General features: G+C 34.3%; 2 protein-coding genes across 3 annotated transcripts; one reads left to right on the forward strand and one right to left on the reverse strand.

Annotated features, from left to right (window-relative positions):
* Positions 1-1,528: 1,528 nt before the first annotated feature.
* LOC133184179 (modulator of smoothened protein-like) lies at positions 1,529-5,213 on the reverse strand. Its single transcript, XM_061319089.1, has 3 exons — positions 5,085-5,213; positions 3,695-3,916; positions 1,529-1,881 (listed from the first exon to the last, which is right to left on the reverse strand). Exons 1-3 carry the CDS (start codon positions 5,185-5,187, stop codon positions 1,694-1,696), a joined length of 513 nt encoding a protein of 170 aa, XP_061175073.1. The 5' UTR covers positions 5,188-5,213; the 3' UTR covers positions 1,529-1,693.
* Positions 5,214-5,332: 119 nt separating this feature from the next.
* LOC133184178 (uncharacterized) lies at positions 5,333-11,900 on the forward strand. Of its 2 annotated transcripts, none has more exons than XM_061319087.1 (7): positions 5,333-5,470; positions 6,492-6,760; positions 7,672-7,878; positions 8,411-8,494; positions 8,584-9,166; positions 9,380-9,536; positions 11,407-11,900. In XM_061319087.1, exons 1-7 carry the CDS (start codon positions 5,413-5,415, stop codon positions 11,642-11,644), a joined length of 1,596 nt encoding a protein of 531 aa, XP_061175071.1. In that variant the 5' UTR covers positions 5,333-5,412; the 3' UTR covers positions 11,645-11,900. The 2 variants fall into 2 exon arrangements, with proteins under 2 accessions (XP_061175071.1, XP_061175072.1); XM_061319088.1 differs by having other exon boundaries at positions 5,378-5,466.
* The last annotated feature ends 2,248 nt before the right edge of the window (positions 11,901-14,148 follow it).

The following is a 14,148-nucleotide window of genomic DNA, read 5'->3' on the forward strand; positions in this document are numbered from 1 at the left end:
GTTTAATTTCATAGTGTAGATTCAACTTTGTTCAAATCATGACTCCTAGAGGTAGGGTGGGGCCACAATGGATGATCAAAGTTTTACATAGGAATATAGACAGAAAATCTTATTCTCAACAACAGCAACAGTCACAATAGGCGATCAAAGTTTTCCATAGGAATATATTGGAAAAATCTGAAGAAGAACAGCAAAGCAATGATAAGTCACATTTATAGATTATGAAAGGATTGTCAGGTATTGTTACGCAACATTTACTGATGGACAACAATATGGGCAGTTAGGGTAGGTACAATATATATTGTCGCCGGAGACGATATAAAGAGGATGACAATATGTACCATCACAATGGTGCTGCATGAAAAAGCATATGAGAGACATCAATGTGATTAACATACCAATTACTTTCACAAAACTACCAAAAGAAATTCAAGCAGCAATATCTGTGGGGCAACAATAAGTGCAGTGAGGGTAGGCACATAATGTCGCCAGCTACAATATGTACATGTGAAACTTAAGCTGGCGACCATATGTACCGATTGAAGACAGTATGTGCAGTGAGGGTAGGTACATATTGTCACTGACAACAATATGTAAAGAATGACAATATGTACCATCACAAGAGGTCTTACTACTAACCGAAATGGAAACTTGCCTTGTCTCTTAGATATGTATTTGGAAAGGAGGAAAATGTGACAGAGCAGACTGTGACTCAAACCAGACCCCCGAATCTCCAGTTAGGTGCTGAGCTATCTGGCCACCGGTGATCTAACCCGTATGACCACCACATTTCTCTCTTCTTAAAGGTCTTCGCCCCCCAAGACACCTACCCAAGCGCTTCCCTGGTAGGTCTTTCGCCTGTCACTTCCATAGAACGGCATGGCACCAAATGTAACCAGAAAGGGGAAAAATGCGATGGACCAGACTAGGATTCGAACCCATGCCCCCTGAATCTACAGTCAGGTGCTCTATCTGATGAGCTATATAGCCACCGGTAATTGAACCGGTCTGACCGCAACAGATAGATGATTCAGGATGTAATAAACAACAATATTTGGGTGAAATATGCATGCATTTGCTGTCACATGCCTTCTAAGGATACAGGTATCTTAATCTTTACACCCTGACCTCAATGAATGGCACTATAAATGAATCTAGGTTGAAAATTCAATGAGTAGGATATATACAATGTATTTAATATATAACACATTTCTATACAGAATAAGTACAGCATTGTGTACAATAATAAAAATCAACAAATGTAAAACAACAAAGGTAAACACATTAATGTTAAGTCAGTCAATGAAGTTTCCTGCAAATTGCTTCTTGAACATCTTAAAAAAATGTTTCTTTATTAAATTTACAATATACTGTCTTCAAATATAAACAAACATATATTTATAGAGCAATGTACTTTATAAGCATTAACCTAGACATTTATAATCAATTATCAACAATACACTCTAACAGCATGCTTCAATTGTACAATTTTCAAAGGACAACAGTAGGTATAACAAATGAGACATAACAATTATGTACAACGGATTATTACTAATAATAAAGATGTTACTAGCCAGTCATTAAATATCATTGATATCTAGAAATTACCAGATTTAATCTCCTAAAATTCTGATAATTTTCAATGCCATTGTATTGGCACATTTTGTTCTTATCAAATTCTGTCAAAAAAGCATTAAAAATGTGGCAAACAGACTTTGCTTGCAAACAGTTCTGAAACAACTGTTATCCACAGAGCTAGGACAAAGAAGATATATGAAATGCCCACTTGGTAATTGTTTGGAAGCTGGTATGGTTCCCCTCCTATCTGCTCCATGTTGAAACCAATAGGGAAAATGACTGCAGCCAGGCAAAACAGGATTACTTAAAAATAAAAAAAATATATGACAATTGAATGGGGTTTCTTCAGATCCTTGTGAAGCGATCTATGTGAGCGGCTCAAAGGATCTAATTTTAATCAGATTGTATTCCAAAGAGGCCCATGGGCCACAATGCTCACCTGACTCAATATGGTCCTGCTGTTCTTCATTAGCAGATTTATTCTATATATACTCCTATGTTAACTTTGATCCCCCACCCTACCCCCAGGTGTCATGATTTGAACAAACTTGAATCTACAATATCTGAGGAGGTTTCCATATTAGTATGACAAATCAAGGCCTTGCCGTTCTTTAGAAGATTTTTGAAGATTTTTCCCTATATATTCCTGTGTAAAACTCTATCCCCTGGGGTCGTGATTTGAACAAATTTGAATCTACACATGTAAAGAAGATTTCACATAAAGAATCTGGGGGGATAAGACCAGCCATGTGCCCATGCCCATTTTTCGGCTATGCAAGAACATTTATTGGAAAAAATCTCTCAATTGTTCGAGTTTACTTAAGCATTTTAATGTTTACCGTAGTTTTCAAAATGATATTTATATTCTAAACAAGCTAAACAGTTGACTTTCATTTACTGTCACAAATGTCTAACATGGGTAAGGACTTCTATTAATTAATCTGCATATTGAGTGTTTACACTTATTGTGGAGATATTATAAAAATGTTAACATCTTATGTAATGATAATGGTGATCTAGAAGCGCTTTTATTTAAAATAAATAAAAACGGGAATAAAAGTATTCAAATATCTATTATAATTTTTATCCGGCATTTTAAATAATTTACTGTAAATAAGTTCATTACTACATGTATATATTTTATTTCCAGTGAAAAATATGTTATTCCTATAGACATTTTTTATAAAGTAAAACAAAATTAAAACCAAAGAAAACAAAAAAAAAAAAAAACAAAACAAAAACAAAATCAAAAAATCGAACACTTTCCTCAATAAACGTCCCTTTAAAGAGCTCCTCGCTAACCACTGTACCACGGAGTCACACATACATACCCATTTAAATAGCATACAGTTGTCTATATTTAGCAAGCGTATTTGGACTTAGAATTTTTTAAGACCACGGTGAAAATTTAAGTAAGTTAACTTAATTTTTTATGTAGAGTGGGTCTTCGTACCAAATATTTGCAAGTGTAAAAAGCAACATCTTTCCATTGCCTTTCATTAATCGTTCTCAAAAAAATGGTACGATGACCCACTCTATTTAAAAAATGTAGTAATATCATCCAATTTATGTCAGTTTTTGTGAAAATTGAGCATGATGCCATTTTTTTGTGTTAATCAGAATCATTTTCGCTGTTACAGTATTCAGGTTTTGTCAAATTTGTATGCAAATGGTAATAAGCATTACATTAATTCAACAAAAAGTGAAATTTTTGTAAAATGAATTTATTGATTTTTTATCGATCGTTATGTAGGCATATTGCTCGGCTTATCCCCCCAGTTTCTTTCAATATTTTTGGCCCAGTGGTTCTTGAGAAGAATTTTTTTTTAAGATACATGTACTACCAAATTTTCACTAATTCTTCATTATCTCCCCTTGAAAGATGGTGTGGCCCTTCATTTGAATAAACTTGAATCCCTTTTATCCAAGGATACTTTGTGGCAAGTTTGGTTGAAATTGGCCCAGAGGTTCTGGAGAAGAAGTGGAAAATGTGAAAAATTTACAGACGGACAGACAGACATACAAAGTGTGATCAGAAAAGCTCACTTGAGCTTTCAGCTCAGGTGAGCTAACAAACAGAAAAATTTTCAATGTTCACAAAGTAAATGATACTTGCTTGCCACAAATCCGAGCCACCTGGCATGTTTCATGACTCGATACCTCCAATGGGAAAGGATCAACAGACCTATTGTGGAGGTGACACTAAGAATGCCCAAAATAATACAAACAAATGTCAAAAGCCATTCTGTTCTCTGTGGAACTGGAGTGAAGCACATTTCACTTTGCTGACCACTGTAAATCTCTAGACATGACTGTAGCAATCCAATGTATGTTCGACCTAAAAAAAAAATGACAGAAATTTTAACAAGATCATAGATGGTCACATATATGTTACTATCTATAGTTGACTGAAGAAAAAAAACCCACTTTCAACCCCAGAATTTTCATTTCTTGGTAAGTGTAAAATGCATCACAGTCAGGAAAAGATCCGAATTCAATAAAATTCATGAAATGATAACGGTTGCTAAATATGCCTACTGTGGAGTTGCCACGTTTAAAAACATACCAATTTTTTTCAATTATCGACTTTGATTTGCAATTATCAGTATTATTTCAAAGTTTGATTAACAAATATTTCTCAATTTGATGAAACATTCATTTGTTTGAAGAAAAACTATCTTTTAGAGTAAAAATTTCACACTGACACTATTGCTAGAAAGCTGGATAAATTACAAATGTTCAAAGGTCTTGATGCTAAGCTGAATGATAAATTCCAATTGTATCCCCTCTTCCCTATCCCTATCTTTGGTCGAAATACTGTAGTAATTTACATAGTAGTATTTAGTAAATGCTCATAATGTAGGATTGTTGAATGACTTTTTCTTTTTTTTTTACTGGTCAAAGATTTCATCACCAAAATGAAGGACACACCTATTCGTCTGAAACTCCATGTTTGATATGGGTTTTGCATAATCGAAGTTTACAGTTGTCTAAAATGCATAATTAAAATATGGCATGGATGGATTATTCATTTATTGATAAGCTGTGTATAACTGATTTTGATTGGCTTAATGTGATATACCACAATTGTATAAATAATAATTATGAAATAGATTATTTAGGCATAAAGGAAAATATCAATGTTGCATTAAAAATATATATTATCCTATTAAATCACACTAGTTATCATTTTAATGTTTATTTAGTTCCCTTTGAGTTCTTTTTGGGTCTTCTTGGTTTCCTTTTCGGTCTTTTGGGGTTCTTTTGGGTAAATTGATGCACCGTGATAAGCAGATATCATTATCAAAGAAGAGTTTTATTTGAAGTGCCTGTGCTGTCAGAAAGACTACTGAGAACAAAAGTTTAAAAAAAAAAAATTTTGTACTCGCAAAAATATTACGAGACCCTGCGGTGAACCAACTTTTTTCCTCATAATGAACAACTTAACGAGTTTGTCTACATAGAGCATTGATAAAAACTCTTATTTTCGTGATCAATTAACATACCTCCTATGTCAGAAACGATCCATCTTGGCATAGCCAGACTTGCAACAGCAAATACATCCGCTGTTAGGAATAAAGCGCTCGAAATTATGCTTAATCTGTCCATCCTGATTGTTTTGACATTTTTAGGGAAATCGGGTTTGGATAAATCGTACCAGGATTACATAAGGTAAAAAGGTTACACGAAAGACGTGACGCGCAACGTGTCTAATTTAGTTACATTGCATGTGTGGATGACCCTGAGCCTGGCCTGAGATGACAGAGTATTTTGCATAATTTTAAAGTTAATTTGTTTAAAGTAACAACTGATGCAAAGTTATCAGTTCCTCTAATGTCGACAAGGCCATCGTTAACAGGTTTATCATATGATTTGTTAAAAATACATGTAAGTACCATAGACTAGACATTTCATAACATTTACAATGTAAACATTCCATGATACTTTGACATCTACCTACACCAAATTGTCTTACTGTACAGAGGTTAATCCAAGTGGGGAAAAAAGGTTTGGTATCATTCTACAAGTTTTAGCTCGGTGCATAAAACCAGGTCTCACTGTACAAAGTTGGATTGGTTTACAAACATTGATCTTAAAGTTTAAATCTCATTTTACAAAGTTTGATCTCATTGTAAAGTTTGTTCTTATAGTACAAAGTTTGGTTAGTGTATAAAAAAATTTTAGTCTTTTTGTGCAAAGTTTGATACAGTCAAACCTCGTTATCTCAAACTTAAAGGGACCAAGAAAATACTTAAAGATAACTGAAGATTCGAGATATCCAGGGTAAAATACTGAAGGAATAAGCAGTTGGGACTTCAGAATCACTTCGACATATTCATGGTATATTTGAGATATCTGTGTTTGAGATACCGAAGTTCATTTATGTATTTATTTAGTTTGATTTTAGAACAAACATAATTTTGTAATGTTGTAACAGGAAAGGATAAATGTATGGCTGGACCAGGAATTGAACCTGGGACCCCTGCATTATTAGTGCTCTACTGACTGAGCTACCCAAGCTGATATCCAGGGTCCTAACCATATATGAGAGTAATACTGCAACAGTGATGAAGACTTTAAACAGTTGCTTCGAGTTACAATGTAGTTTTTTCATGATGTTTTGTTGATGATACGAAGAAAGTCTAACCTGCATGTGAAAATAAAAAAAAATAAATTCTGAGAAGACTTGATCAGACTCTAAAAATAAGTTTATAAGCACTCATGTCCCTTTTCTTTCTTTAGGCCTATTTTGATGGCATCTCCATTCTGATCCAACACCTATATTCTTTCTCAGGAAGTGAATTAATCAATCAACATACAGTAAAACTCATTTAGAATGAAAAATGACATCAGATTACTTTGTGCAGTAAATGTCAAAGAAAAATTGAATATATCTATGTCTTTATTCACAGGAGACATGTTGAAGAATATATTGAAAAGCTTTCTGATTCTGGCGGGGACTTCTATTGCAGTACCTTACATCTTTACATCAGTCAGTAGTGTCCTCTATGGCTGGAGTGAAAGTAAAAAATCTAGAGTCAGAAGAACTCTGAACCCATTTAAAGTGATGGCATTCAGTTACACACTGCTGCAGATGATGCACACTAAAATAAGATATATACCTTTGTGTATACAATGGAAAATGTTTTATAGCTCTGCAAAGCCATCTCAAGTTCTGAAGGTAAGACAGTGTTCTTATAATGATGGTTAGCAATTTTTTGTGACATGTAATATGTCTGATGGTCGATTTATGATGAGAGAGTAGATACTTACTGTAGATCACCAAATTTTTACGACACCTTATTTTTGCATGAAAGTCATATGGTATTTATAAGTGAGACAAAATTTTCACAAATCCTAGCTTTTGTTGAACATAATCCTTAATAATTAATATACTTAAGATTGAAAGAACTATATACGGTAAGGGCGTATTCCTGCCCCCATAATAGTCAAATTTTCAAAATCTCTTGAAATGAGAAAAAGTGCATATATTGTATAAAATAATCCAAATTAAGACAATATATTATGAAATTGGAAAAATTAGTTGGCTTTTCTTGTCTCTGTGACGTCACAAACTATTTGGATTTCCGTTATTTTTAAAATAGAGGCCAAAATGCACAGAGTTTGTTCAATTTTGGCTATAGTATTTATAGAGCGCAAGCTTGCTCAGGTACATTATTCACATATTTCATTGATATTATCAATCTACACATTATATCAAAAGATCTAGTCTGAGCAGACCTGCGCTCGATAATTTCCAATCAAAAAACCGACGTAAAATACGCTATTTTCTCTCAAAATCATTGCAATTTGGAATTTACGTCATTTTATTGACGTCATATCTAACTAATGATGTCATAGTTGATAAAAATATTTAATGCTTTGAAGTCTGCAAATATCCACCTGGTTTAGAGCATAATTAAAGATTTCTCCATCAAAGTTTTATTTTGGGGGCAGATACTGGCCACTACAGAATATAGTCCTTTTCACGAGCAGATGGTCTCGAATAATTATGCGAAAATAAAGTTCTTGCGAATAAAAAGTGAATTACAGTAACTGGATTCTGCAGGATAAGAAAAATGTTATTTTCAGAATCTATCATATGGGAGGAATGAGGAGACTTTGGATTTGTACTTCCCATCATCAAACAAAGGGCAGACAAGTCTGCCTGTTGTAGTGTTTATATACGGTGGAGCTTGGTCCATGAAGAATAAAGCAATGTATGGGCTTCTGTGTTCAGAGCTGGCCAATAAACTTCAAGCAGTGGTTTGCTGTCCCAACTATTCTGCTTATCCTAAGGTAATAATTATCATATTGTCATTATTATAAAAATACAGTTAAACCTCATTACTGTAGATTCCTTATTTTACGCGAGTACTTATTATCGCGAAATGGCCCAAGGGCGTCAAATCGCGAGAACAATAATTCGCGAAGGGATGATTTATCTAGAGATTTTACATACATTAAAGCACCATGAAAATAAAAGCGAGGAATTTTATTTTGCGAGCGGTGCTTCTCGCGTAATTACGCGATAATTTATTCCTCGCATATATTTAGGAATCTACAGTATATATCTCTGGTATTAAAGATATCATATTGGTGACCAAGATAACAAGATTCAACTGTACTTTCAATCATTTTTTGACACCTCTTAATAAGTGAACATTTACAGAGAACACTCTTACTTGGAAACTTTTTGATTCTTTATCATAAGATCAAAATCACTAAAGATTAATAAAAAGAATTGTAGACTATTTAGAAAAATGCACTTTTAGAATGTGTAATATTTTCATTCACTTAAAGGATTCCTATGTAAAATAAAATGTTTTAGGGTTATGTGGATGACATGATTCAGGATGTGGTAGACTGTTTAAGCTGGATCAGTGAAAATGTTGGGGACTATGGAGGCAACAAGGTGAAAAATTCATTTTACTCCATGTTGTTTACTTTTGAAATTTATTTTTGATTAAAAAAGTATTAAAGTAAAATGCCCTTCAACTACAGAACCAGGTGATGATGATTGGTCACTCCTCAGGTGCCCACCTTTGTATAATGGCAATCCTAGAATTGCTGCATGATGAAATTCTGAATGCAGAGAGCATGCCTCCTCATGAACCAGTGGTCCCACAGATTCATTTTGAGGAGTCTCACTATAGAAAAGAGGACACAAATGGACAGAATGGTCTGGATGGAAGCTCAGGGTCTTCAGGCTCGTTCTGTGTGCTAAATGAAAATGGGGATAAGAAGGATGGTTTAGAGGCCAGTAACACTAGTAGTACTTTTGAAGTGTTAAGTGAACCTGAAACAGGTGCTATGGAGGAATCTGTAGCTGCAGGTTATGTTCAACCTGAGGTAGAAACAGAGAGTGAAAAACCAGAGGTGGATGCAAGTGAAAGTGACAAGCAAGGAGTGGAACAACTTGAGAGTAAGGAGTCCAAGGAGGAGACTGAGGAGGACACTGATAGGAAACACGAGGATTCGGAGGAGGAAGATGCTGGAAGTGATAAGGACTCTGTAATAACTGTGAGGTCTAGCGATCGGCAAAGATCACTGATAGAAATTGGAAAGTCAGTTAAAGCTATCATAGGTAAATCAAAGTTGTTCTAGAATATGTCTAGAGTTTGTCTTTGTGTAGAGTTCTTATTTTATGAGACATCCTGCAGAATGTTTTTACTTGTTAATCTCTGTTAGATTCTATTTGAAAAATAAATGTTAGATTCCATTTGATGTCTTTTTAAATTGCATATGTATATGTAAATTACATGTATTTCTAACCAAGCTTTGTTATTTTTTTCTGAAGGTTTAGCTGGGGTGTATCATATAGGAGATCACTATGAACATGAAACTTCTCGTGGAGTTGAGGATGTGTCCTGTATGGCAAGGGTTATGTATGGAAATAGTCATTTTGATAGGTTTTCACCCACTCAATTATGCCACTCACTTTCTAGAGGAGTTAGGTATGTACATGTTTTATGAAGTTTCTTTGTTTTCATATACAGTAAAACGTGGTTACAGTGAAAATGCTTATAATGAGTTCATGCTTATAGTGAAGTGAAATTATTATGTCCCCCCTTGAAAAAGGGGGTATATTGCTTTTCATCTGTAGATCATTCAATTGAAATGTCTGTAGACCAAGTATCTTGAGAACCCATTGCTTGACAGACATTAAACTTGGTACACTGGTACTCCCTGAAGAGTAGATGACCCCTATTGATTTTCAGGTCACAAGGTCAAAGGTCAAGGTTCACACTAATCTAGAAATAGGAAAATCTTGTATGTTCAATATCTTGAGAACCATTTGCTTGACAGATATCAAACTTGGTATTTTGATTCTTCCTAAGGAGTAAATGACTCCTATTGATTTTGAGGTCACAAGGTCAAGGGTCAAACTGATTGACAGACTTCAAATTTGGTACACTGGTTTCCTCTAAGGAGTACAGTAGTTTACCACTGTAAATTTTAGGTCATGAGATCAAGGGTCAAACTATTCTACACATAGGAAGATATTGCCTGCTCAATATTTTGATAACACTTTGCTTGGCAGACATCAAATTTGGTACATTAATTCCCGTTAAGGAGTAAATGACCTCTATTGATTTTCAGGTCACAAACTGAACATTAAAAATTTATTGACTGAGTTCGCGGGCAACATGCGTTTTGTCTGACCCAAGAACCAAACTGTTTGCCTGAAGCCGATAGTCAATAAATGTTTTTTTATACCTTTTATTTATTCATTATTTTTTTTGTTATACATGTTTCTTTTGTTAGCTTCCATACCAATGAATGCAAATAAGATTTAGCTGATCCCGCCCACAGTGTGAAAAGTGGTCCAATTTCTCATCCACAGGTCCAATATCTCACTCTGTAGACAAACATCGATTTTTTTATGACCGTTCAGTAAAACATTAGGCATGTTAGACTTTTTTTTAATATAGATTTATATAGAAACTAATTTTTAAAGGTATAATAAAGGAAGATATTGACTGCCCAATATCTTGAGAAAGCCTCGCTTGACAGACTTCAGACTTGATACACTGGTTCTCCCTTAAGTAAAGATGATCCCTGTTGATTTTGAGGTCACTAAAAGGTCAAGAGTCAAACAACATAGACACTACATATAGAAAGATATTGTCATCTCAGTTTCTTAAGAACTATTTGCTTGGTACCCTCCAGAAAGTATTTTACCCTTAATGCTATTGAAGTCTGATAGATATCAAACTTGGTATTATGTTTGCCCCTGCCTAGCTAGAAGATGACCAATTGTTTTCACTATCATATCACATGTTCTAAATTTAAAGTTGTTCCCTTTTTAAAATTTCCACCTAAGGGACATATATGTTTCTTAATCATTTCTTGTTCCAAGTTGTTTTAAAACATATGAATTTGACAGATATAATGAATTAGGTTTATAATGAATCAAAATTGTTCATCCCCTGCACTTCACTATAAGCATATTTTACTGTTCAAATCTGATTTGTTGAGAAATTGGTCACAATTTGTCTTATTTGTATTACCGGGTAATATTTGAGATACCCTATTATTGATAATACAGTAAAACTTGGTTATAACAAAGTCACTGGAACCTGTGAAATTTCTTGGCTATATCCATAATTCGTTATATCCGTAATAAGAAATTCGTTAAATTTACACAGCTGGGGATCCAAGAAAAATTCGCTATATCTGTGAATTCACTTTGTCCGTGTTCATACTAAACGAGTTTTACTGTACATGTAAGCCCTTTCAGTCATACATGTAAACATTTATTTTTTTATTCACAAGTACATGTTGATGGTTTTAATATTGTGATCCATTGCTATTACTCTCTAGGTTACCAAAGATTGTGCTACTTCATGGAACAAATGACTATGTTGTGCCCACTTCTTCCACTAACAAGTTTGCTGATGTATTGCGGTATTTATATGTCGACGTGGCTCTTCATATCCTCCCGGGCTGTGATCACTATGAAATTTGTCTAGATTTGATGAAGCCTAATCGTAAATTTTATGAACTAGTTATGGGGATTATACTGCAAACTTCAAAAACTGTTTTCTCCAATAATAAGTGATTTTAATTCTAAGAGTGATAATCTGTTGTCTTATTCAAAGAGTCATTCCAGTGTCTATTTGCCATGAAATGGTATGGTATCTTATAAAATGGTCATCTGCAGGAATTCTACAATGTAAGCTTATAGGTTTTGATTTTAATCGAACCATCAAAAGCATCTTTTTGAGTTTACAATGATCAAGCAATATTGTTTTTTTTTTTTTTAATTTGTAAGACAGTTAAAAAAAATGTTGAGAGTATTAACTGACATAGTTAAATTTATTTTTAAATACTTATTTTCTGATTTCTAGTGTAGATCTACACATAAAATGAAATAAAAATGAAATATTTCTTTGTTGTTTCTCTATAGGACTGTTTACAATTATGAAACAAAAACTTTTTGAGTGATAATACATGTATAAAGAACAAGAGGCCAATGGCCACATTGCTCACCTGAGTAACTGTGGCCCCTCTTGCTCAGCAGAAATTCTTTTTCCCATATATTCCCATGTTAAATTTGATCACCCACTGTAGTTCTAACCTATTCCCGGAGGTTAAGATTTGAACAAACTTGAATCTATACTGTATATATATATATACACTATCTGAGGATGCTTTTTCATAAATATGACTAATCATGACTGCTATTCTAGGAAAAAAGATTTTCAAAGATTTTTTTCTATGAATTCTTAGGTAAAACTGATTTTTTTTTTCATTTAAATTGTAAAAAGTGCAAGACAACAACAATGATGACGACAACAGACAAAGGATAAATTTTGATCAGAAAAGCTGAAAACATTAAAGATTTTGGGATTTTTTCTGAACACAATTTAGCTCTCATTTATATGCTTTCTTTCTAATTTAATATGCCTGGTTGAATAACAGTCATGTGGTGATGCATCTTGGAATATTGTACCAACCCAAAATAGGTCAAAGTGATCTGCTTTTGGAATTTAAAAATACTCTGATGGTTGTAATTTGTTAAATATTTATCTTGCATAGTGTGAATCCATGACTAGTCAGCCCTCAAAATTTGATAATTTTATTGTGCAGTGTCATATCATAGAGATAACCTTCTTACTTATACACTTATAAGAAAGGCACTTTATGCCCTGTTCACACAGAGAGTTTAATTCGCAGTAAATTAATGCGAAGTAAAATGACACAAATTAAACTAATGTGAATTAAATTGCGTTCACATGTCAACTAATGTGAAGTAAGCTAATGCGAATTATAATTTTATTTCTACAACAAAGCTATTCAGTGAGGCTATTATGACGTCATTTACAACACGTCATATTGTGCAGAGCAGATATACATTTGACATAATGTCATAGTGTCTGTACATATTTTAGTGATTAACATAAGTTTCCTTTGTTTTCCACTCAAAAATAGCACAAGTACCTATATTTGACCATTGACATGTGGCTGTGACTTAATTCTGCCCTTACGCATGCTTCAAAATTGAATTCAAATTAGCTTTGCTTGGCGTTCACACGGAGCAATTGCGAAGTAATATAATGCCCAATAAACTAATTCGAATTAAACTAATTCACATTAAATTCCTCATGTGAACGTGGATCAAATTCAATTCGCAGTAACTTACATTTAATTCGAATTAAACTCTCCGTGTGAACAAGGCATTACATTATATGTTTTCTTATCACATAAAATATAATCCCTTATTTATTAGGAAGTGTTATATTTTTAGGGCCCCGCTCTGCGGGTGCCCTATAGTGATCAGTCTGTCCATCTGTCCATCTGAGATCTCTTGTCCGGAGCATATCTTCTCTCTCCTTGGCCCAATCTGGCTCATACTTCACCCACAGAGTGTCTTTGGGTAAAGGGTGTGCAGCGACCTTGAACCATGTCTCTAGGTCTAAGGTCAAGGTCATGGCAGAATTATATGAAAAATCCTTGTCCGGAGCATATTTTCTCTCCTCTTGATCCAATGTGGTTCATACTTCACTCACAGAGTGCCACTGGTCAATGGATGTGCAGTGACCTTGAACAAAGTTTTTAGGTCAAGGGTCAAGGTCAAAAAAGCCTCTCTGTTTAATTTTTTGTCCAGAGCATATTTTCTCTCTCCTTGGCCCAATCTGGCTCATACTTCACCCACAGAGTACCGTTGGGTAAACTCGCAGAGTGCCACTGTTCAATGGATGTGAAGTGACCTTGAACAAAGTTTTTAGGTCAAGGGTCAAGGTCAAAAAATAGCTTCTCTGTTTAAATTCTTGTCCGGAGCATATCTTCTCTCTCCTTGGCCCAATCTGGCTCATACTTCACCCACAGAGTGTCTTTGGGTAAAGGGTGTGCTGTGACCTTGAACCATATTTCTAGGTCTAAGGTTAAGGTCATAGCAGAATTATATGAAAAGTCCTTGTCCAGAGCATAACTTCTCTCCCCTTGGTCCAATGTGGCTCATACTTCACTCACAGAGTGCCACTTGTCAGTGGATGTGCAGTGACCTTGAAGGAAGTTTCTAGGTCAAGGGTCAATTTCAAAAATAGCCTCTCTGTTTAAAAT

The sequence above is a fragment of the Saccostrea echinata genome, unplaced genomic scaffold (genome assembly GCF_033153115.1).
Source record: "Saccostrea echinata isolate AGI-Se365-2 ecotype Australia unplaced genomic scaffold, CSIRO_AGI_Sech_v1 ptg000010l, whole genome shotgun sequence".
Lineage (NCBI taxonomy): Eukaryota > Metazoa > Mollusca > Bivalvia > Ostreida > Ostreidae > Saccostrea > Saccostrea echinata.